This window comes from Heterocephalus glaber, unplaced genomic scaffold, assembly GCF_053883595.1.
Source record: "Heterocephalus glaber isolate CG9 unplaced genomic scaffold, H.glaber_assembly_v1.0 deba00001442, whole genome shotgun sequence".
In the NCBI taxonomy this organism is placed as follows: domain Eukaryota; kingdom Metazoa; phylum Chordata; class Mammalia; order Rodentia; family Bathyergidae; genus Heterocephalus; species Heterocephalus glaber.
In genome coordinates, this window is record NW_028258296.1 from 26,743,171 (window position 1) to 26,770,054 (window position 26,884).

Below are 26,884 nucleotides of genomic sequence, written 5' to 3' on the forward strand. Positions count from 1 at the left end.
GGGTTTTTATTTAAGTAGGATCTACAGATTGTTCCTAGCACTCATAACAGCTCCCACAAGAATGGTATTAAGATTATGTTTTGATGTATTCTGTGCATACAAAGTCCAGCAAAAATAAACTTACTGAAACAGCACTGACCTATTTACTTCCAAATGAAGACTGAACCCTATATGTGAAAGAGAAAAATCATATGCTCTCCCTACCCAATTCCTGGGAGGCTTTTTCCTCCGAAACTCCGTGATACAAAATGTGATCCAAAACATGTTTTCTATTAACATACATTGTGACTTAATGTTTTCTTGTTTAAAAGATTTGTCTTAAAGAAATAACTTCCATGCCCATGAATCTATATTTGTAATTTACAAAGCTACATATTCATGAGCCATATGATTATAGTATCTGCCAATCATGTATTCAGGAAACACAAATCCATGCAACTGTTTTTAAATTCTTGGGTATTTTTATTTTGTACCCAAAACCAGAACTCCTTTTGGTTTAAAGCATACTGGACTACGAATTTTCCCTAAAATATTCATGATGATCATCCTAATTTTGATTTTGTTTTGGCTGAAATGCGATGAACTAAGAGACTGAAACTGCCCTGTGTTCCTCCTGCTCTGCATGTTCACACACGTCCACAAGGAAAGCTCTGAGATGCTGCCTGCTGAACATGCGCCTGTACAGACTTGAATAGGAGCCAGCACACAAGCAATGCTCTCATCTCCCATGGAAACATTACAAGAATGACAATGTATGTAAGTCCACACACAAAGAGAAGCAAAAGATCTCACTCCATCCGAAAAATGAACTCAGTCCCCACAGATGACCAAATTAATGAAGCATGAGCTGTATTATAATAGTTTTCCAAAGTAGAGCCCCAGGCCACACAGGGATCCTCCTAAGCCTTAAAATATAATTTCCCCAGACTCCTAAATTTACCCTTCCACATCTCCCAATGTTAGCATGATGTTTAGAACAATATGCCCCAAATTTCAAAGTGCATTTTCCATCTAAAGGGTGTTTTCCAGGAAAAAAATAAAATAAAATATTGGCATTGTTACTCTTACTTGCCACATTTCTCAATCTATTTTTGCTTTACAATGTGCTTCTGGGGAAACCCTCACTAGGAAGGATTCTTTTCTTTTCTTTTACTTTATTTTATTTTTAAGTTACATCCAATCTACCAAGTCAGGCTCAAGAGCCTAAACTCAATTTTAGAAGCACTTGACTCCAAATGGGATCCTAGAATGCTCTTTGTAGAGCTATTCTTTATTGATGCTGACGATATCAGTTCCATTTTACAAACAAGGAAACTGAGACTCAAAGAAAAGAAAGGATCTACCCTAGGCACAGAATTGGCAGATAATAGGACTGACAAAAGAAAAGATCTTGAAAAAAGAAAGAACTTTTTCTCATTATAGCTCTTTCTATTCTGTCATCAGGGAGCAGTCAGCTACCAAACTCAGACATCACTGTAGGACAGACAGGAGCACCGCCCGCCCGCCAACCCCGGGTTCCATACTAATAGAATACTGGGAGAACATTATCCTAAAGCCTCAAGCTGAACACCTACTAAGTGTATGTTACATAGATTCTGAATCTTTATATTTGACAAAGAAGCTAGGGCTATGAGTGATGAGGTAAAGTGTCAGATTATATAGCAAGGGATGAGCACAGATTCAAACTGTATTTGGATTCCACACTATACTCTTTCCACAAGGGGAGAGGGGCTCTGAATGTGCCTGCAAAAGGTCATCTCCCTTTGGGGAGGGAACCTGCTCTCAGGTCAGCAAAGATCTGAGTAACTGAAGCCAAACTTCCTACAAGACTGGGGAGTCGAAGAGAAACAGCCTGTGAAGGGAGCAAAAAGGAAAAAGCAAGAGAGAAAATAGGGAATCACTGCTGTCTTCTTTGCCTCTTGTGACGCGTTGAGTTATTTCTTTCTCTGAACCCCCTTTCCCCACAGCCTGAAGAACTGTTCTGGTGCAAGTGGGGAGAAAGAGAATAGAAGGGACAGAAAGAAAGGAATGACTGTTCGAAAAGCAAATTATTTAACTGGAATGAATCGATAGATATAGATAGATACAGACAGACAGGCATATAGATGTAGATACAGATCTCCTCTACTGGTTCTTTTCTCTAGAAAAATCCTGATACAATTTCTGTAAATACTTGGTACAAGCTTGAGGAAAAATGGAGTTACATATACTGGACCACTGAGTAACCACAGACTCAAGAACAGTTTGGGAAAAAAGGATCTAAAGCAGTGACAGCAAACCTTTAAGAGCTTTCAATGATACAAGCAGCCCCCTGCAGCACACATGCCACAGCTTCACCACCACTGCTCTAAAGGGTATTTCCTTAGGAGGGAGAAATAGAAATGGGGTCTCTGGCCCCAAACAACTAATTAAAGCCCTCCTGAATCTTCTTAAAATTAAGTCTCAAGCAAAGGCAGAGTCTTTCTATTTGCCACATCTTTATTCCCACTCCCATTTTATAGTCTACATTTAACAGTCTCTGAAGAAGACCACAGTGATCTGCCAAATCCAAGAAGATTGAAATGAACACAACTAGCAGTGATGCTGAAATGATTCCTAGAGGGCAAAGAACAGATACAGATACTAAGCAAGGTAGCCTGGTGGAGCTTATCCAGAGATAGTCCAACCAGGAGTCACAGGAATGGGAAATGGGTCAAAGGAATAGCTTTAAAACCCTTATTCAAGTGGAATAGTGATATGACCTAGATCTCAGTACTGAAACAAGTCATTTATAACATGCTTTGCTGAAACAACACCTTTGCCCATCTGGCCTCATGTCCCCATTTGGTTTTAAGGGTTCAAACTGTAAAGCCTGTTCTTGGGATAGTTGTTACTGGCTCCATGCTGGAGACCAGAGTTACAGATGACATCACAGTTAGGCCCTCAAGTCAGGCAGTGTGACTTGAAGTTGCCATTTACCATTCTATAAAGTATACTATTGTTGCTAGCATTTATTAAGCTGGCAGGCACTATTTCAAGCATTTACTTGGGGTATAGCCACCACTTACTACCTGTGTGACTGTACACATGTTAACCTCTTTATCTCAGTTTCTCCATCTTAAAATGAAAATAATAATACCTATTTCACAGGCATGTTATAAAGACTAAATAACATATGTGTTCAGAAAGCCTAGCACACACCATACACTATTAAATGTTTGTTAAATATATACCTATAAGCGTATTTGTCCTCACAACAGATCATGAGTCATCAGACAGATCCTGGGAATGACAGGCCATGACTTATTCACTGGGGTGGGACCATAGCTATCTTGTCCAAACTGCTAGAAATGGATAGATGAACCCCATCTTCAAAGGCTAGAGCGAGGTTAGCTTCAAATAGCGACTCTGCACATCAGCCTACAACCTATGACACAGAAGGTACAGAATCTTATGCTTTCCACAATAAAGATGGAAGGGTAGAGAGCACACAGATCATGACCACTGAGGACTTAGCCACAGGTGGTACGTGGATAAGCACAGCCCACGCCCAGGCATCACACTGTCATTCACCACCCCAATCAGATGAGCCAGAGGCAGACCAATGATGACTCCCTGGCACGGTGGCATTAAGAGCCCACATTTGCAACAAAGGCATCAGGCCATCTACAGGTATAGTACTAGGAACCAAGAACAACAAGTAGATCTTGGGATATAAACTCTACCCAGGACATAAAAGTAATAAAGACTAAAGGGACTCCTTCACCACATACAGAAATTAGAAATAGCTTCCAAGCCAGAAAGACGACAGAACTTGAGGTACAAGACCCAGGTTGCTTCAAATAAACAGGACAACTTGTGCCTAGGAAAGAGCTGGGTTGTCTTGCAGTTGTTTTCTGAAATGGGCAGTGAGGGCCACCTGTGTGAACACTGAGAAAGGGCATCACTGTCTGCAATTTACAAGAGGACCAAGGCTCAGCCAAGAGCTTTCACCTCAGACTCCCAGAGCCTCCCAGGAGACAGATTTCCTCCCCTCTTACTACATGAAAGTAAAACATTCTGCAACCTCCCTCAACAAAACACTCGCTTTTTCTACCAAACTCTATGTTAGGCACAGCACTAGAGACTAATATTTGATACAACTGCCCAACGCTTGGGAAAGCCAGATGCATCAGATTACCAGATCAGCCTTAGACAATAAAGCCTCAAAGGATGTCATGGGACTCTACACAAAGAAACACCAACTTTCACTCTTCAATGAAAATGAGTTTATTTAACCTCAATTTGTTGAATGAAAGCAAAGCCTTCACAGAGCTGGGGCCATGCCTTCACACAGACATGACACAACATGTCCAGCCAAAGCCAGGAAAAATCTACACTTACATGAACCCTCCAGGACAGGATGTCTTGCTCAGGAAAAAATACACCCGGGCAAACCTCACAAGTGCCTCAAGGCCACTCACTCACTGGCAATATTCACCAGCCTTAACCGAACAAATAGCATAAATCCTAGGGAATCTCTGAAAACCCTTTCTGGACCAGTTTTACCAGATGAAACTGGACTCTCTCTAATGTTCTAATTGTCACAGTGACATCTAGGAAGGGTTCCCTCACCACCAAGGGACTAGAAACTCATTCCTAGGAAATATGGTAGTTGACTGACCCCAGCTCTTGAGAAGATCAAGCCCCATATAATTAAGGCTCTTAAGGACAAGCCACAAAACCAACAGATAAGCAGCCTCCTGGATGGAAATGCATGGTACACAACCACTTGGCTATTCCACAGGACACAATGAGTCATTCCACCAGAGACGTTTAAAAGAAGAATCACCAATCTTGAATCATTTAGTTATTTAATCTGCCTCCAAGACAGAATTTACTTGGGGAAAGACCTCACTGGAAAACCTAAAATGGTTTATCTAGGCTTCTAGTATATAGGGGTGACATTTCTGGGTGAGTAGGAAGCTGCCCTTGTGCTCAGCACCTGGACCCATCTGCCACATGCTATTCCCCAGAATCAATCTCCTCAATTGCATTTGCAAGAGGAGAGTTGTGGGGGCCAGGGATTTAGCTCAGTGGTTCTGCTGCCTGCCTCGAAAGCACAAGGTCCCGAGTTTGATCCCCGGTACCAAAAAAAAAAAAAGCAAGAGGAGAGTTGTCATTTTCTCTAATTTCCAGGATCCAACAGTGGCCCTTATCACACTAAACAGCAAGCCCTAATTTCCTAACCAGTGTTCCCACATAAATAGGAAGCTCTCCAAGGGCAGGCAGTTCATCCCATTTCTCCCTGTATCCTTCACAGCTATTTCAGTTCTCAGAATTATGCAGGCCCCAAACACTGGGTTTTAAATGAATGAACAAGTAGATGAATAAATCATCATCCCAGGTATGCTTATCTTGTGGTTTTTCTAAACATGAGTGTGGGAGGGGGCTGCCAAAGAAGGGAAAGGAGGAAATTAGAAGAGAAAAAATCATTTCCAGATTTTTAAATGCAACACAATAGAAAACAGAATTTTTTTTAAGTTCTCTCCTCTACAAGCAAAGCTGAATGTTTGAGTTATTCTTAGGGCATTTTTGGACACTGTAACCCTCAGTTACACACTGCTTGGCATCATGGAAAGGTAACGGATAGACATGCGCTGTGGTACAGGCTGTGCATGTCCCTTCCTAGCACAACACTAAGCTCACATCTGGGGCTGTTTAACAACTGATTGGAAATTTAGCCTTCTGATTTCCAGTTAAATACTAGGCACAGGAAAACAAATAGCACTTGTTTTTCACTGAGCCTTGTCAGTCATCCAAACTGCAGTGCAGACCAGAGAACTGCCTGTGGTTTGGTGGCAGAGGCCCAAATATGTGGATTTTTTTTTTCCTCCAGTTTAAGAAAAGGGAATAAACTAGATTTTGGCAAGCACAGCTTCTTCACCCACCCTGCCCCCATTCTTGGAAATGCAAAACTGGATTTTAAATACGAAGCATGTTCTGAGTATTAATTTACATTTTTCATTAGGATTAAGTTTTGATTTGCTTTTAATCCAAAGCCAACAGCATAAAGTTTGGTTTCTCTCATTTATTTCAACTGCCCTGCCTTGATATTTACTTGGATTTGCTGAAAAGGCAATGTTCATATTGCTGTTTTCTGTTTCCAATTAAATTGGGATATAATATCTAGCAGTTGTATTATCAAAGAATCAGAGAGTTTAAAGGTTAGGAAGAACTTTAGAGATCACAACTCCCTCATTTCAGAGATGCAAACTTAGGCCCAAGTAGTTTAGTGATTTTTATCCAAAGAAGTATGACTAGTTAGTGGTAGAGCCCCATGACTAATACTCAGGCCTCCTGACACCCAGGCCAGGGACAATTAGACACAAAAACCTGAGTTCCCTCTGAGTTGTCAGACAAAGCATAGGATACCAGTTAAATTTGAATTTCATATGAATAACTTTTTAGTTTAAGTATATCAAAAAATATTGCAAGAAAATCATTTGGTGTTTATTTGAAATTCAACTTTAACTGGGTATCAGTATTTTTATTTGCCAACTCTAGTTGCCACACCTCAGAGATCAACATCCACCCTTCCACACTCCACCCTTCACATAGCAGGTAGAATGAGGTTGGAAAAAGCTTCTTATTTCTTGAGACTTTCTTAATCTTAGATATCCTTTTTTCTTTATGGGTATGTAAAACAGCTAACTCTGACACAAATAGGCTGGTGATGGTTTCTGGACTGGGCATTTTATGTTATCAGAAGCCAAGCATTAGGGTCTCAACTTGAAGATTTCTGTTTGCCCCAGGCTCTAAGTCTATAGATCTTGCAGAACAGAGTACTCAGGTTAGGAATGTGAATAAACCAAGATTTTTTTAAAAAAATCAGATAGGTGCATGAAATAAAGAAAAAAAAATACACTTTAAGATTTAGTTCAGAGGGCCGGGGGATTTAGCTCAGTGGTTTCGTGCACCTGCTGCACAAGTGCAAGGACTCGAGTTCGATCCCCGGTACCAAAAAAAAAAAAAGATTTAGTTCAGGGATAGAGGTGTAACTCAGCGGTAGAGCACATGCTTGGCCTGCACAAGGCCTTGCTTTCAATCCCCAGCACCAAAATCATCACTGTTGTTATCTAGTTTGCTGGCTTTGCACCAGCACTTTGGGGGGGGCGTTGCTGGGGATTGAACCTAGGACCTCCCCCCATGCTAGACAAGTGCTTTCTACTATTGACCTACACTCCCAACCCTTGTATAAGCACTTTTAAAGAGAATTGGAGCAAGTGCTTTTTAAAAAATAGCTTTTAAAGATACAATTCACATATCATAGTATCACCATTTTCAACTGTACAATTCAACATTTTTCACACAGTCTTAAATTGTGTAATACTTCCCACTATGTAACCCTGAACTTTTTTATCAAGCTCAAAAAGAAATCTCATTATCATTATTAGTAGTCATTCCCATTTTCCCCTTCCACATGTCCCTGGAAATGGCTCATGAACTTTTTGTCCCTATAGATTTTCCCAGTTCTGGTTATTTCATATAAAGAGAATCATACAATACAGCCTATTTGTGTATGGCTTCTTTTATTTAGCATGCTTTCAAGGTTCATTCATGTTGTGTTATGTATCAGAACTTCATTTCTTTTTTGGCCAAATAATATTCCATTGTGTGGATATAACATTATTTTTTCCATTCATCGGTTGATAGATATTTGAGTTGTTTCCAGTTTTTGGCTACTATGAACACTGGACAGTTGTGGACAAGTTTTTAATGGATATGTATTTTGTGCTATTCTTCCCCAAAGAACTGTTTATATTCCCACCAGCAATGTATGATGAGTCTTCCAATTTCTCTACATTTTTGACAACACTTGACTGTCTTTTTTATTATAGCCTAGCAAGTGTGAAGTGGCACATTGTGGTTTGGATTAGTATTTCCCTACTAACTAATGACACTAAGCATCTTTTCATGTGCTTTGGACTATTTGTGTCTTTTCTTTAGAGAAATGTTTATAAACTATAGCATGTTTTTAGAAGACAATTTAATATTGTGGCTCTTCTCAATGCTTTTTTGTAAAAACAAACCTTTCAGGTTGAAAGTTCAGACATCAATTACACAGCTGAGTCACTCTACTTTTTCTCCAGGGTGGAAATGGTTGTATAAATAAAAATAAGCCTCTATGATCCTTCTAAGAGATTTTTATTTGTGATTTCAACATGACCCATGGAGTGTATAGGATTATTTTTGTTCTGATTGCATTGAGGAACACCCCTAACCTATTCAATATTTTCTGAACCATTCACACACCCTGAAAAGGGAAAACTATAGGGCTGTGACACCTTCATCATGTAGGTGCATGTGTGTGACTCAAAAAGACACATTACTTAAAACTCAGCCTGAAGTCTCTTCAACCTATTGCCATTTCCTAGGTAATCAAAACAACCAGTCAAATTAAAGGCACTTGTAGAAGACTAAATCCTACCTTCTCCTTGCCTGACACATTCCCTTCCCTTCCCTGTGCTGAAGAATCATGAGAAGACTAAAGCGATTTGACAGAAAAAGACAGATGCCTAGATTAGTATTAAAGTATAATATTTTTATATTATTAAAATTAGTTATATTATTGAAGCCCTCCTAACAAGTTACAAAAGTTTTCCTTTTTTAAAATTCAGGCAGTTATAACAATGGACACATGTCAACCAAAATGAAAACGTCATCCTGACAACTGAGTAGATACTACTATTTATTTATTTGGTTTTTTTGTTTTGTTTTGTTTTTGATACCGGGGATCAAACTCAGATCCTTGTGCTTGCAAAGCAAGCAGTGGAATCACTAAGCTAAATCCCCAGCTCAGATACTATTATTTAAACTTTTCTCATCACCTTACTTTAAAAAAAAAATAAGTGATGGGCCAGGGATTTAGCTCAGTGGCTCCGTGCCTGCCTGGCAAGCACAAAGTCCTGAGTTCGATCCCTGGTACCAAAAGAATTAAATAAATAAATAAAAATAAATAATTGTTAAAGTATTGTGGTTTGTTATCATTATGTATATCTAAAATGTACCAATAAAATTAATTTTACAAATAAATAAACAAAATATTGTGGTTCTACCTGAAGGGTAAAGACAGCTTTGAGGTAGTAGTATGAACCCTTCTGCAGCATATGAGGGGGCAAGCAAGGACACATGCATCTTGCACTGAGAGTCAAGAGCTGCATCTTCTCTCCTCAGCAACTCTAAGCTCTTGGGTAATAGTGGAAAGGGGAGTGGTGGAAACAACTAAGCCTTAGCTTCCAAAGATTCCACGGGCCACTTGAAGTGCTTGAAGAAACACTTACTGTAAAATAATTTAGTTACCTTATCCCCAAACTCTAACTCTTAAATAAAACAAATGGATACACAGGACACACTATTGGTTTTCTATCCCGTAGGAGAAACATTCCTAGCTTTCTATCCATCACTGCCCCTCTGCTCCAAAAGCTTTCAAGTGGATGAGGAGTCACTGAAATCCTTTCAGGCCACAAGAGGAAGGGAAGAAGGTGCCTAGGGAGAGCTGCCCAGCTTGTGAGAGAACTTGTATCCCTCCCTGTCTCCTGATCTGAGAACCTGAATGAACAACAGATGTTCTACCATCTCTTCCAGGCCATGAAGCAATGTACAGATGGCAGAAAGTCATTTCCCTAAAGGAAACCTGCTGGACAACAAAGCAGAGTCCAGGTGTCCTGGAATTTAAATCTTTGACTTCGCTCATTGCTGTCTCCCCATGTTGTTAATTTTAGATTCATCACTTGATCTTCAATCTCCTTACATGGGATTAACTCCAAATAGGGTCAATGTGAGATTGTTTACTAAAACTGTCTCCTTTTTTGTTAGCGTCTTAAACTGATGGCCAAGCAGTTTTTCCAGATCTTAAACAAAATTAAAGCAAATAAATAATGACTAGGAATAAGATATTTTTCCTTAAAACCCATGGAGTGATGGACTTGAAGAAGGAATCCAGAAAGTGGTAAATACAACTATGTGTGGCCCACATTGTTCATCCGGACCTATAGCCCAGAGAAGTGGGAACTTTTTTCAATGTGGGCCAGCTAAGCTGGTGTTTTATAATTACGGGTGTAAATTCAACACCTGCATCCACTCTTTATTGTCTCTAATAGCAGTAATGGCACATAATGTCTGAACTTATCAGAGGCAAGTACTGCCTTAAACATTTTCTATGTAATCTCATTTAATCAACACAACACCCCTATGGTACAGAAAGTATTATTATTCCCAAACTATACCTGAGGAAAATCAGGTTTAAAGAGATTAATTTGTCCAATTATTGCTTGGATTCAAACCAGTATGGGTAATGCCCATTACCTCTCTATAATCTGCCCACTGTGGTAGCCTCTAGCCTCATGCACCTATTAAGCATCTGAAAAGTGAGGAACAGGAATTGTTTAAGTAATAGGAATTGTTTCTTGTGTTTTGAATTACTGGAGATTAAACCCAGAGCCTTCACACTGAGCTATATCCTCAGCATTCTTTTTGTTTTTTATTTTGAGACAAGGTTTCGCTAGGTTACTAAGTTGCCCATTTTGGGCTCAAACGTGCAATCTTCCTGCCTCAGCCTCCCAAGAGTTCTGGGATTACAAGCATGCACCACTACAGCTAGCCTAGATTTTTAAAACTTAATTTTAATAGTCATGCATAGCTAATTCCTACATTACTGGACAGTACAGCTCTATAGTATGAGGACTAAATGCACACAGGACTTATGATCATATCCCTAAATCTTAATATCACAAATAATTTTAATTACAGAAGATTGACAATGATTAAGTATGCAGAGAGCCCGTGTGGCATGACAGCCTCTAGGATAGGTCCTATCTGAGTTTGAGATCCAGCTCTACCAGCAATTAGCCATGTGATATGGCTTGTGACTAAATTTCTAAGTCTTAGTTCCTCAACTATAATAAGGAGTAAATGTACCTTTACCATGGGGTTATTGTGAGAATTCAATGGGATAAAGTATTAGAGCTCTTAGTGCAATTGCTCAAATGTACTAAGTACTAAATAAATGTGCTAATAATGACAACAACTAAATTACTGTTTTGATTTTTAATGTATAAGTAATAATTCCATTCCTCAGAAAAAGCTACAAGTTCTTAGTGACTCCTACCTTATCAATGTACCTGAGTTTTTAAATGTTTCACTTTGAAACTAAACCTTACATCAAAGTTGCAAGAATAGTACAAAGGACTCTAGTATCCTCTTTACCTAGATTCATTAGTTTTTAACATCTTGTTACATTTACTTTATTATTCTCTGTATTTTTTTAAACTATTGGGCCCTTTGCCCCTTAACACCTAAGCGCATGAAGTATGTTTCCTAAAAAGAAAGACATCTCTTAACATAACAAAAATGTAATTATCAAATGCAAACACTAATACTTTAATCTACAGACTCAATTTTAATTTCATCCACTGTGCACATAATGTCCTTCACAGCAACTTCTCCACTCCTACTGAGCAGGATCCAGTTTAAGACCATATGTGTCTTTTAGTCTTGTTTAATCTTTAGTCTTCAATCTTTAGCCTTTCATAACTGATTTTTTGGAGAGGACAGGCCAGTTATTATATAAAATGTCACTCGGTTTGGTTTTATCCAGTTTTTTCTCATCATTAGATTCAGGCCATATGCATTTATAGCAAGACTACCACGTAACTGGTTGTATTCTTTCTCACTTACCAGTACACAATGTCCATTCACCCCATACTGGTGACATTAATTCTGAACACTTAAAGAATTGCCGGGTATCTCCACTGTACATAATTATTTTCTTCCATAATTAATAAATAATTTGTGGAGAAGATATTTGGGGGATACTCAAATATATTATTCCCCAAACTCTCTCTAGTTCTACTAGATTTAGCATCTTTCAATGATTCTGGCATCATCAACCTTTATTATGATGTCCCCAAAATGATGATTTTTCTAACTCCATCATTCCTCCACATTTAATAATTAGAATTCTACTCTAAAGAGGGGCTTCTCCTTCTTCCCTCACTTACGTATCTACTTATTAACTGTTTGCTATAGGTTCTTACTTTACTCAGTGGGTTCCTTTGAGTTTTCAAAAGTATTCTTCAATGTAGGTGACAAGAAATTACCCAATCCAAATTCAATGGCTGGATTGAAGCCATTTCTTAGGCAAAGTTTACTACTACTAGGCAAAAAGGAAGCTATTAACTGAGGACACCACTCATCTTAGATGCTTCTAAGCAAGACAGGTTTAACAGCCGAAGGCTCTACAGTTAGGACTCACGCAATAGACAATATGAGTTATTACTACCAAGTTGCAGTGTTGCTCATCATCAGACATGATATCATATCCCAAAAATTCCATCCAAACAACACATCTATTTCTCCACAACTAGCAAACTTGAAATGTTCTGGCAATTTCAAAAGGACATGATTTACAAATAGTAGGTAATATTTGGATCTTTCCATGAGAGCTGGGTTCCAGCTTTTTTAATAAAATACAAATGATTTCATTTTGGAGCTGTGTCACATTCTCAACAAACAGCTCCTCATATCAGAAATTAGGCATGTGTTATATACAAATATAATGGGTTCGTGCATATTTATTTTGTGGTCAGAGACCACACACTCAGTGGCTATTTACAGTATTTATAATGTTGCTGATACTACAAGGAAGGTCTCAGAGCTAAAACCAAAGCTCAGGCCACACAAAGTATGACTGCAGGTCTTGCTGTGTCCACAGAAGATGTGCGTCCTGTTTCCTTCCTGTGAATGCTTATGTATGTCATCCAAATATCAGCAAATGTGCAACTCCAAATGTAACACTCTTTCAACTCTGTTATTATTTCAATGAAAACAAGCGTTTTAAAAAGTTTTAGGCTCATTATGACCTTGTGCTAACAATGAGTTTGGAAAAGTTTTTTTAAATCTTACCAAGAAGAGTCTGGGGACCCCAGTGGCGAGTCTCTCTGTTTTCAAATGCCAGACCAGGGGTTGCAGGGAGTTGAGCAGAAACACAACAGGCTTGTGGTGAATGTAGACTGAGGAGATAGGCTTCAGGTGCAGCGTGACCTAAGAAGCAACAGAACAAGGGGAGATCTTAGGACTGACTTGCCACACAAATCACACAGAGCAGCATCTGGAGATTTTTTCACTACTCACCATTAAGAGGACCAACCTATAAGCTAGCTCCAAATCTACAAATAAGATATATATCACATCGAACTAAATGATATTGCTGATAATGGATCTTTTATTTTTTATTACAATATGGCTATTTCATATGGTTCAGCACTACTAATTCTAACTAAAACAGACTCAGGTCCCCAAAGTAGAATACTGATAAACGAAACACTTTTTCAATTCAAAAGTACCAAAGGCAGAATAAAAGTTATCTTCCCCTAGTACTGTCTAATCTTTCAAGTCAAATTACTAAGATGAAAATTAAAGAACAGTTCCTGGTTCGCTTGCTACCTGACTTGCTCCCCCATTTGACCCCCATTTAATCAATATTACCTGGGTGACTGTACTTGTAATCTTATTGGCTGGTCATGGTTTTGTCCCACCTCATGCCCACCTTGTAAATTTCCATTGGGTCTTACAGTTTTGTCCCACTTTGTACCTACCTCACCACATGGCTTTGTTGTATAAAACATCCTTGAAAAGTGGGGTGGGTGGGCAACCCACTATCCAGTCTCCCTTCTGTCTCTTAGGTAGAAGCTTTCTACCAATAAATTTTTCCTACTCTTAAAAAAAAAAATTAAAGAACAGAGTCCCCTAGGGTATGTCATCCTTCTGGACCTTCAGAGAAATGACTTTCTTCTCTCTCAGGTAAGCTCCATCCTCTATAAAGTTGAGTTTTGCCAAAGAAAAGCGCTGAAAGCAAAGAGAAAGAGGCTTCCCGGGAGAGCTGCCAGTGCTGTCATCATCCCAGCTACTAAAGTGAAGGGATTTTCCAAAATGAAGCACAAGAACACATAGAATAAACACTGAGTGTATAGAGCCACCACCAAAAAAAAAAAAGGAAGAAAACTGTGAGTCTGGACAGGAACACTGTGCTCAGTTTTGACAGAGGATCAAAGACTATTATAGGTTGCCATTATCATCATTATATCATCAGAAAGAGGCCAGAGAAAATGGACTCAATAATGTTCTCTTGGAGTATATGATCCACCATCAGTCCATGTGAACCCAGGAAAGCAAAATGTGCAGAGAAATACAGACTAAATGCTTTCATTCAATGTGCCTCACACTAGCTTTCCATTCAGAGAGGTGAGGCGAGAACCACACACTTAAGCAGATTGGCGAATGCACCAAAGATCACCATAAAGTAATAAGAGCAGTAAAAGACCCATCCCCTAAAAAGAGCTTAAGCTGGAACGACACAGACTGAGAAATACACGGGGAACAGTGGTACACAGTTATAACCCTTCTGAGGAATAAATGGTCTGGCTCTATGATCTGACTGTAGACAATCAGGGAGACATACTAAACGCTGACTACTTTACAGCCTCCATGATTGCTGGCTCACTTCAACCTCAAGGTACCTCTACCTATTTTTCAGGGACTGCGTATGATCAACAGCATTTATTACAGAATGTTCTCATGTCATTAATAAATAAGGCACTAATCTTCCAAAACCCATGCTTTAGAACATGGTAAGCATTCCCTAAATGCCAACCGAATGTTTCAATTCTGTACTTTTCAATATCACAAAAATACTTTATTCTATGAATAATTTGTACTTAGTACCTAATACTGTGTTGTTAGTTAACTATTGAGTGAGCACGTCCTAATATCCAAAACAGACTGTAGGCAAAGATGTCTTACATCAGAGGTGTACCACATTTTGGCTTTCCTGGGCCACAATGAGCAAAGAGGAATTGTCTTGGGTCACATATAAAATATGTAATATAGCATATTTTACTATATATATTATTTCATGTATTTTCCAGAACAAAAATTTTAATTATTTTTATTGTAATACTGAAATAACACAACAAGCCAAAATTTTGTAATTAAATAAGAAAATGTACATGTCTGATTAATAACAAGACACCTGCCTTCACAGGCACATGCATGTATAGGAAGATTGAACCATTATTACCAGTAACCGTGCCTTTTACTTATGAAGTCACACAAGTTCACGTGATTCTGAAACAAGCAAGTTTCCATTCAACTGTGTGTGGTGGGCATGACAGGTGGAGTTAGCACTGCACTGTGCCTTCCCCTACATGGTGTTTCCTTGTCACCTAGAGAGTTCATAGTCAAGCACCACACAACTGAGGCAAGAAAAATATCACCCCAAATCTCATTATAATGTTAAAAGCTTAAGATCTTTTAGAGCTGGTATTACTAGCTGTCCAGAGCTACAGGTTGGATTTGCCTGCTTTACATTTAATACTGTGCTTACCATATCATGAACAACAAAAATGTCACAGCAAACTCATAAATCTACGTCACCTAAAAGGTTAACAAAAAAAGCTGAAGATAAGCTCAAAGCGATTTAGCTAGTTAATCTGCAGAAAAAATACAAAAACATAAACAATACTCAAACTGTCATGGAGCTATTTGTGCACATAGCTAAGATCATTTTTGTACTTCACATAAGCATAATGCCAAATCAAAGTACCAAATGAACTGTGATGCCAAATACAGCTACAGCAAAAAAATGTGTTCCTTGGTTATAGAGTCTCATGACACACTGGGGATGTTATTTGCAACCAGAAATAAACAGACTGATAATCACCGAAAACGAGAGAGGCAGTAGAAACAGAGCAGAGGCAAAGATAGAAACTGCAGAGTTAACTGAATAAAGGGATGCATAATACTAAGAGCACACACCACAAGAGTGAAGAAAAGAGATACACTTGTCCAAGGGTACCTGATAACTACAAAACACTCTGACTCACGCATAGCACATGTCAGCAAAAGGTTTCCCTATTGATTTTTTCGAGAACTGTTTATTGGGCACCATAATAGTACAAAGAATAGCAAGCAGTGTGTTTCTGCAGGTGTATATCTACAATATGTATTTGTATTACATCTTTTTCTGGTGATTTTCTTTTCAGTCCTTAGGCCTACAATTCTTAAAGCTCTTAAATACACAAAAGTCTTGTTCAAAAGGTATACTATAAAATAAATAAGTACAGATCTTAAATGAACATGAACTTTAAAAAAAAAAAAAGCTTCTCAGGTCCAAAACTTCCCAGATGGTCCAGAGTGTCAAGGCCTGGCTCAGACAACCAAGGAAAGATTTCTAGGAGTTTCAGCTCTCTGAGCTTTCCTGGAAATGGCTCCCTCTTCAGTATGTGGCAATGTCTGGCCAAGAAGAATCTCTTGACTCTGGCACACAGGTCCCAGGCAAAGCCCCAAAAGCCATTTTGCAAAGAATAATTCACACTATGATTGGGAAATTAAAAGAAAAATATGTAATACTTTTTTTAGAAAGGTCATTTGGCAGAGACAAAGAGTCCCATGAGCACAGTCTCACCTAATTCCTCAGCAATCTTCCTCCTCTATACAGTAATTCCTCCATTTAAGCATACCTTGCCAAAGGGAAGACAAACCACTAAAAACAATCAACAAAAGAATGAAGGCATAAAAGCTCCCAAGAATGTGAGAACATACCTCCACTATCTCAATGGCTAAAGTGCCTAATTTGCCTAGGCTGAAAAGAAAATCCTCTTCAGGAACAGTTACAGCTCAGGAACAGATAATAATTAGAATCATAAGAATCTTGCTGAGGTTTTTGCACAGTTAGATTGTCCAGAGTTTGTGGTCTTAAGGTGAGAGCTGAGGCAGGCTGCACAAAAAAATACCTCATGGAGTAACAACACAAATGGTATCAAACAATTCCTATCTGAGAAATCTAAGCAGTAGTTCAAAGAGTTGAACCTCAATCCTTCATCACATTTATATATAAAAATACATGTAACAGCTTAATCTGAGGCCTTCAAAAGCAGTATGGAATTGAAGATAGGGTGATATAAGCTGGGAAGGGGCTGTACTCCACACGAAGGGACAGCAACTAGTCTCCAAATCATGTTAATCTTTGGGTGTTAGAGAGCATTTGAGATCTCAGTGCAATATGAACCCTCTCTTCATATATACATAAACACAAAAAAATCCACATTACATAAAATTTTGCAGACAATGTCAAGAAAATACATCTATTACAGATCTCATGAACTCCAGGTTATGTGTCCATTATCTCAGGTTCAGCAACTAATTGTAAAGGGCTGGAAAGTTCTAATGGTAGAAACAGAAACAAAATAGTTCCATTTAAGTAAACTAGAAAGCATACTCTGGTCGTAAGACGTCATCTTTTTGGGGAAAGTACTTAACAGGTGACAATTCAGAACTAACAAACTTTCACATGTAGTTTCTAGGGTTTCATTGGCCTCTGCAAACCCATAATTTGATCACATACTGGTCCATGAAGCCCAGTCCGAGTCCCTGTCTAATCATGTTTGTCTCAAACTATGCTGAATGTTTAGTCTTCCTGGGGGTGTGAGAAAGAGCAAGTCTGCCACGTGTAGCCACTGCCCCCACTGATCTCTTTCCCTAAAAGGAAAGCAAATTGGTCTAATCAGTTCTGCAATATCTATTTATTATTCTAGGTCTTCTGAGATTACCTACATACTTCAACTAACATACTAGCTGTAATTTTATAAAGAAATTCAAAGCAAATCTTTTCTGAGTGTTTTTCCAGGGAATCTGAATACAACTTTGTCCAAAGTCAAGGTCACTCTACAGGGCCTAAGTCTCAGAATGGAGAGACGATCTTTCTACCTCTCATTTGGGAAGTATGGCCTTTCTCACATTATCACCAGAAAATAACAAGAACAATATTCTCCGGACTTTTTTATGGTGAAGGCTTCTTAGTTTTCCAAGAATTATTAGGAAAAACCATATATATATATATATTTTTTCAAACTCTGTAAATCACTTTATGAAAATCATTTATGTACTTATAGGAAGGAACAAAAACCTACTCTCTTTATGGAAATATCCCACATAAAAATTGTTTTTTAATTTCCCAGAATTCACAGTCTAGATGCAAGACATTCCTGACATAGAGATTTCAAAAGATTTCTTAATAGTAAGGCCCCCAATCCTGGAGTCTGTTAAAACACACAAAAGCAAAGTGAGCAAAACAACTGATATGAGAGTCTTAACAGTTTCCCAATTTTGCTAATGTGTTAGTGAGGTTTCATTTCAACATTTCTGATTCTTAGAACAGCCCCTGTGGACCCATGAAGCAATGAAGTCATCCAAAACACTACCAGAGGACTTCTATTATCTAAAACAAGACCAAATAATGCTCTGAAATGGATGATTCAATGATCCGTTTACACTAAGATAAAAAAAGAATTCCAACAGCATGCCTATAACCAAGAGCCATAAAATCACAGGCCGATCTGTATACAGCCATCATCTGTCCCCTCTTCAGAGGTAGAGGCATCACTTGGCAACAGTGTTGGTAGTAACTGAAAACATCCCGAATCTTGGCCTCCTGGCACCCATACATTATATAGACAGAGAGGCACAAACCTCTTTCAAGACACTCACATCCCACACTTCAATCTCACATTCAGGCAATGTGACTTTTAGAAACTCAAATGTGCAACTGATTTCTGGGGATGGAAACAGTATTTAGTTCTGCTTCAGTGTCTAAAAGGATATTCTGGGCGGAAGAATCCCTACACATGACCTTTTTTTTTTTTTTTTGCCATTGCTTGTCTTTCACCATTTGGGAATTGGCTTAAAATATTCTTGGAGGAGTAGATCTGCAGTTCTTTTTTTAAAAAAAAATACCTCTCTTAATTTGTAAAGGAACACCAATTAGTGTATTTCCCTCCTTCCCCCAGAGAATCAGCTGACCATCCTCCTTGTTCTACAGAAGCACTGGGGTCAAATATTTCACACTGGCTTGGTAGATGATGCCAAGCTCTTTCTCAAAGGTTTTGTCTTAAAACCATTTACTGTGCTGAGAAGGACACCGTCACTTCCCACATTAATCCCTACTACCCCAACAAGAACATGATTCTGGATTCCCTGGGAGCCTCTGAAAATAATCTACTATGATTACAAAAGAGGAAATAAAATAAAAGTCTGACACTTGATGCAGAAATAAGTCTGCCCTCCCTGCTCCATATTTTGAATGCCCTGGAAAATTACTGGGAACTAAATTTGGGTTGGGGGTTGAGGGGCAAGAACTCATATAAACAGAAGAGTATTTATGAAACTACAGGTCATGACCTTCTAAAGGGGTCCTGGGAGCATTGCAAGGGGATTGCAGGGACCCTGGGTCTCACTTCCCAGAGCAGCCCACGGCACTATGAGGAAGAGAGCCAGGGGGAGTAGAGACCCAGGAGCAGGTATGTGCTGGTGGAAAAACGCCACTAAGGCCCTTGGCAGGACCCTACTAAAGGCCAGTGTGAAGACCCTGGGAGGGACTTTTCTACTGACCTTCAGTACTGAGCAGAGGCTGTGTGAATATCATACTATATATGTCACGTGCACACCATCTACATCCTTTTAGGGTTTAGCCAGATGTGCACGACAACCAAGTTTCCGGATGACCCACCACATTCAGCTCACAATGCACACTCTCCAGAGGAATCCTTCCCCGTCTCTCAGGCACTACGGTGACCTGTTTAGATGTTTGTCTTCTCTGTCACTTTGGAAAATCCTCAGGGCATTCTTCAAAGTCACACTCATTTCTGCATCCTTGGACCTAGCACAAGGCCAGACATCTAGTAAGTAATCAACAAGTCTTCTGAAAAATGAACAGAAGAAGCAATAAAATTTACCAATGAAATGTGACTCAAATAATGGTTACAAAGACATACTGTCCTGTTTTTATGGCCGAAAGAGGGGGCATCTAGAAAGAAAACATTAACTTCATTATCAAGTTCAACAGGAAATATTAAAACAGTCAAGAAAAGCAAATCGACTGTAACCACCAACACGAATGCTACAGGCTGTCTGGACCTATGTTGGAGAGGACTCCAAAGCCACATTCAGGCTTTGTAGAAACAAACACCATGACTGTCATTCTCTTCTGTATGTACAGGAAAGGTTAGAACAGCTTATCATGTGTATGGGGACCATATAAGGCAAAAATGAAAATGGAAAGTTTATCTTTAACAGTTATGCAAATTTAAGTATGTGTAATGTGAAAAAATCTTTGAAACATATTCTCCTTCTCAAGGGTACATAACAATAAAAAATTTTGACCAAGCATTCTACTATTTTTTAAAGGCATAGAATTCTAAATGGTTTTATTTAGGCGATGCAATGTGTTAAAATAGTTAAAAATTAAAATTCTAGGCAAATTGAAAGAATGCAATATTTGCACATTGACTAAAGTGGGAAAATTCTGCTTTTATCTTTTTTACATTTCCTTTTGCACTTAACAGAGTCATTCCAATCACTTTATTATTGCTTCTAATATGCAACCCAAAGCTCTGTATGATTATGTGCTATGCAAATTTACTTCCTCTCAAGTCTTTTATACTTTGAAATTGTTTTCACTATTTACCTATTTAGTAAACCAGTTTTCACGTATATATGTCTTTAACAACACGATGTTAGAATGGCCTCTGTCACTACTGTGGTGAATGGAATTACACAGAGAGTCACTGGTACCATCATTCAAAACTGGTGTGCAAAACAGGCATAGCAAGACCCAACTCCTGCATGATCTGGAACTGGAGTAATTTCAATCTGCCAACCACAATCAAGTGTGTTTCTGATACATCAATGGAGAATCATAACCCCAGGGAGCATGAGGGCCACAAGAACATAAGGCTCTGGTAGTCTGCAGAAATTTACTTTCTTCTGGATTTCTACAAAGCATAGGGTTAGCAGAGGTGCAAACCAATCATTCCTTGAACTCCAGGGGCTCCAGTCCATATGTGGATTAGGCTAAATTCTCTAAGGGAACTAATCCTAGTCAGGGTAGGAAAACCTTGGGGATTCTGTGAATCTGGTTTCCTTTGAAAGCTGTAACAAAAACAACTTCTGAAGTTCACAGTCTTGGTCCCCTGAGGGTATCCTGGTCCAACCAGGTTATGATTTTAAGGAAATGTTTTCAGAGAAACTTGTTTCAACATTACATGATCTGTCTTAATATAAGGAGAAAACGTGACTTAGAGTAAACCAAGGGACTGTGTTGGGGAGCATTTTCCCTGAAAAATCCTTTGACCAAATGTTCCACCATCTTTTAGAAGTATAGAATTGTAAATGCTTTAAATTCAGGCAATAAATAGTGTCAGAAAAGCCTCATGCACAAGGGAGCAAATGCAGTCTGCAATGTTCACATCAGAGCTCAGGAGTTTTGCCTGTTTTCCTCCACACAATCCATTTTCATTGATCCCTGCAATGCCTTTTCATGGTGAAGAACCTATCATCATGGAAAGCCAAGGGAAAGGCACCAAAAGATGCATGTGGAATTTGGCATGTTCCAGCTGACAAGTATCTAAGATAGGATAATATCTTCTTAAAGTAGCAAAGATTTAAATTTCATATTTTTTCTTTTTATTTGACAAGCATTCAATAATTTTAAAAATTTAATAAATTACCAGAATGGCAATCCTATTTCTCTTCAGTTAAAGGAGGTGTGCTGTAGCTCACTAAGTTTACAATCTAGAAAAGTTTGCCTGATTAGAAATGTGATGCTTCAGCACTTTGCTTTATATAATTCTTCCTGTACATATTGTATAAAGCCAAAGATAAACACGAGGAAAAAACAAGGTAGTCTTGGATGTTTTATACCCAATTCCATAAGTTGATTTTACTGCACATAAAGGACAATTTTATTCAGTTGAGAATGGACCTGACTATACAGGGCCACAGACTGTCTTTAGTGGGAGAATTAAAAAGGCTGCATTGATCCAGAAGAACGACTGTACAATGCCAAGATGGATTTAGCAGAGGAGGAAAATAAACTGTAAACAGGACCAGCCACTATAAAAGTGCCAGACTTCTGAGGTGTATTTAGGCCTAAGCTGGATATTAACACTAAATACACCTGCCTCTGTTCTCATCAGGCTGGGGGCACAGTCTAAAGCTGGTGCCATGGGTTTAGGGGAAGCTTAGAAGCTCTACTCCTCTCAATCTATGGGGAAGGTATCCAGTTCTCGGAAGCTCCTAATGCCAACACCTTTGGAGAGGCACCTATAGATACAACCCTTACCCCAATTAACAGAGAAAGGGATGAACCCAGCCAAGTTTTCCAGGCCAGGTCTTTGAGTGTCTGGGAAACAGCTACTGCCTCAAGCACAGCTCCACAGCCTGTTATTGCCAAGTGCTAGGCTCAGCTCCAGCCACTGGTGAGTGGCCTCTCATTGGTCCACAGGCTTGCATGGAACCCAGGAACTTCACCTGAAAGCAGAGGACTAACTACAGTGTGGCCTGGCCTGCCCTTTCAGAAGATGCTAGTGATAGGAGTGAGTTGCCCTACAGCAGAATTCTTCAAACTGTGGCTTGTAGAATCCATTTGGTCTGTGTCCAGAATAAATTTTCTTCTTTGCACAACTAAGGATTGAGACTAGACAACAACTCTATCACTGAGCTTCACCCACAGCCCTTCTTAGGTTTTATGACAGGGTCTCCCTAAATTGCCTAAGCTGGCCTGAAAATTAACAGTCCTCCTGCCTCAGCTTCCCAAGTAGTTGGGATGACGGGCATTCATTACCACACCTAGCTCCAAAATAAGTTTCAAAGAGAAAGTTATCAAAATATCCCATTTATATCCTGGGTAAGCCAGACCTTGGTTTCTGGCACCACTCCCATCAAAAGAAATCAGGGCTTCTTGGAGAAATGGCTGATTCCAAGGTGATGAGAATAAGCATAAGATTAGCCTGAAGCATCTTTTTAAGCTAGAAAAGGAAGTGTTACAAATTAATTATGTCACAAGGATGTAGGAACTAACCTGAAGGTGCACCATTTGGTCAAAACTGAGACCTAAGCCCCAAAATAATAAATTAGAATCACTGAAACAAAAATTCACAAGACCATAATAAAAATTAAACGAATGAATAAATTTCATATTTTCTTGAGGCAGTTCAATTCATGTGTTCTGACTGGAAAGAAACATAAAGAGTAGGAGGGTTGGGGATGTAGTTCAGTGGTGCTGCGCCTGCCTGGCAAGCACAAGGTCATGAGTTCGATTCTCAGTACCAGAAAAAAAAAAAGTAGGATACTAGGCAATGAAGTTACTCTATAACAGTGGTGGTGAACAATCAGCCATTTGTCATCATTGAAAGCTCTGAAAGGTTTGCCAAAGGATCCTTCAAGTACTTTCTACTACTCTAAAAGAAAACAGAAAAAGGAAAAGGAAAATAAAAAGTTAAAGAAATAAGCAAAACATCTAAATTATAAGAAATGTGAACAATGATCCTGTGGACATTTATTTACAGGTAAATCACAACTGAGGGTCATGGTAGGAACTTAGGAGTAGATTTTACCTCAGAATGAAATAAATGTAAATTATAACACAACCCATTTGATTTTCAGGTTATATAACTAATACAAGACTAGTCGTTCATTTCCCAGCAACAAGATACTACAGTTTTGTCAAAGCACAGTCAGCAAATTTAAACGCTGACAAATCAATTCATACAACTGAGACTTTGTGAGGGTAATAGAGCCACAGAAAAAGAGAAGATATAAATTATCTACCATGTGAATAGTTAAAGTTTCCCATATTTGATACTAAGAAATTAGGTTCCACATTAATATACAGAAATACTGTGCCTTAATTTTTAATTTTACACAGTCTCATTTTTTATATGTAAAATGAACTTTCTACTATCTGACTTCTGCTTGGTGTGATTAACATGGAAGGCATTCAAATATCAACTAAGCTGCTAAACAACAAGAGGAGTGTCTGTATTTAGAAAGTAAAAATACTGCAAAGGCTTGGTTTCCCATGTAAATGGAGAAGGGTCCGACATACCCTTTCATAATATATTGCTAAAGAATTTTCTAATTCTGACCAAAGTCTGGAAGGTCCTAAAAGATATCAAGGTCATACTGCTTAAGCTCTATTTTCTAAGTTGGCCAAGCCACTAATGCTTATTAAATCAATAGCCTCTAGTTCTTTCTCATTTTAGCAAAACTAATATGCTCTGTGATTCTGCCTCTGACTCATACCACTAGCAAGCAGTAACTAGAGTCAAAGTGAGAAAAGTAGAAGCAGGAGTTGAGGAGTGCATTACAAAATATGTAGGCCTTGGTTGCAAATTCAATTATGACAAAGTTACTAGGATATTGTAGAAGTAGCTGAAATTCTGTTTGTGATGTTCAGTCAGAGAAAAAGAAGTCTGACTCATAACAAATCTCTCTATAAAATGTGATTTGAAGTAAATAAAACATGGTATTACTCATGTAATAAAATATTATTCAGCCATAAAAAGGGAAGGGAAGAAGTACTGATACATGATAGAACACGGAGAAACCTTCAAAACATTATGCAAAGTGAAAAAAGCCAGGCACAAAAGACCACATGTCGTATGATTATATGGCATGAAAGGTCTAGAACCAGCAAATCCACAGAGCTAGAAAGTAGACTGGAAGATGAGGAACAAGAAGTTACTGTTAACTGATATGGAATTTCTTTTTGAAGTGATGAAAATGTTCTGGAACAAGATAGTGGTAATGATTGCACAACACCGTGACTATACAAATGACACTAAACCACACACTTTAAAATGCCTAAAGTGATCGTATTAGGGTCCTGCAGAGAAACATAACTATCTTATAGAAAAGGTCCCCCCAAGTTACTGACATGCATTCAGTAGAAATCACACTTAGATTGGGGGCAGGAAAGTACTGAGGATTGAACCGAGGTGCTTTGAACTGAGCTATATCCTCAACCCCATTTTTTTTTTTTTTTTTTGTACCAGGGATCGAACTTGGGACCTTGCACTTGCAAGGCAGGCATCAGAACCACTGAGCTAAATCCCCAGGCCCCCCAACCCTATTTTTATTTTTATTTTGAGACAAGTTCTCATTAAGTTGACCAGGATGGGCTCAAACTTGCAATCCTCCTGGCTCAGCCTCTTGAGTAGTTGAGATTATAGGCATGTGCTTCCATGCCCAGCTGATACTTTAAATTTTAAATGTTGATCTTTTCTGAAGGTGATGATATGTGGCACAATACTCTCTGGTGATGCTGGGCAATGGCAGGAAGCCACAGCTCCCAGTCAGTCAGCCATGAGATCTCTGGTAATAGCTGATCCGAAGTACTGCTGTTGCTGAGCTGATGTTCAATTGATTGGGTGTATTAAATGCATTTTCAACTTACAGTCCTCTGAATCTTGTGATAGATTTATCAGGATGTAATTCCATCCTCTTCCACAGAGAAGCATCGATTATAAGAGGGGTTTTATTATGGAAATTACCTCGTGAGATTATGGAGGCGGCAAAGTTGCATGATGTACCATCCACAAGCTGGAGAACCAGAAGAGCCTATGTGGGCTCTCAGTGGATTGGATGGTGCCTGCCAATATGGAAGGCAGATCTTCCTTACTGTTCATGAATTCAAATGCTAATCCCTTCTAGAAACACCCTCAGACACACATCAGAATCTTTACCAGTTACCTGGGCATCCCTTAGTCCAATCAAGTTGACATCTAACATTAACAATCACAAGGGTAAATTTTTACATTGTGTATATTTTATGACAATAAAATGAGGTTTGAACTTTCACACAAGACAGATTAGATCAATCTAGAGTTTAAAATCTTTTTTTTTTTTGAGAAATGACCTTCATGTGACACTACAAAGAATTCACTTTATCTTAAAAGGCTGAAAGGTCACATTGATCCTCCAGACTTCAGATCCAAAGCATCCAATGCTAAGCCATACATTAAGCTAGCTTCAGTCAAGAACCTGTATTTCCTACGCATTCTTTTCTGTATTCAAGCAGCATTGTTAAGTACCTATTAAAGTACATGCCAGGCACCAAGTCAGTTACTGACAACAGAAAGGTAAGTGATAGGCAACTTATCCCTCCCCACTTTCCTCACAGCCCAGCAGAAAGACAGACACCCAAAGAGATGATTATAACACAATGCTATGATGGTCCTGGGTATGTGAAGAAGGAAGAGGATGTCAGGAGTAGGGGACACAGCTTGGGCCGCCTACATCTCCCAGAAAAAGTGACTTAAACTGTTGTTAGAAAGCAGGCAAAAATCTGCCACCATGATAAATTTTCTTGTTCCTCACAATTTTCAAACTACTTGGATTGTCCTGATGACCAATTATCAGAGATATTTTAGGGATAAAATTCATAAACCAAGTATAAGCTAGAGGGTGACCACTAAATTCCCTTCTGATCCTAGAATCTAGTTGTTTGCTGACTTCATTATGAACTCTTCAGACTTTCAGAATCTCTTCACTTCTTTCCCATTTCACTTCTTCTCTAAAGATATTTCCTACATCTGTCTTTTCAAATCCATATACTGGATTTGGTAAAGTCCTTGAGAATGTTTCTCAACAGTAACTATGTCAAAAGAAAATGATGAGAATATAATAGAGAAGTGATGACAGTTCTTTAGTATTTCACAAAGACTTAGGAAAACTGCGATGGCAGGTTGAGGTTGGGCCTGTCCGTATCTGGGAATATTTGAGTCTGAGGAAACTTGATGTCTCTTGCTTCTAAGTTCAGGTTCTGAAATGAACCAGTTTTGAACAAGCTGTTATGTTTCATTAAATATTAAATTTCTCCCAATCAGAAAAGAGACCAATAACATTAAAATTGCTGAGGTTAAATAACTTATATGTATTATACGTTTAATTCTTTATAAACTCTAAGGTATAAGGAAAATTTTACCATTATCTCAAAGAAAGATAAGGAGTTACATTTTCCAGATGACTG

General features: G+C 38.7%; 1 protein-coding gene across 2 annotated transcripts in view; it reads right to left on the reverse strand.

The window, feature by feature from the left end:
- Positions 1–26,884, reverse strand: part of Tgfbr3 (transforming growth factor beta receptor 3) — a 209,987-nt gene that overhangs the window by 64,921 nt on the left and 118,182 nt on the right. For both annotated transcript variants that reach the window (XM_004841284.4, XM_004841283.4), the window contains exon 4: positions 12,925–13,062. In XM_004841284.4, the coding sequence (XP_004841341.1) occupies positions 12,925–13,062 (138 nt within the window). The remainder of the gene's footprint in view (positions 1–12,924; positions 13,063–26,884) is intronic.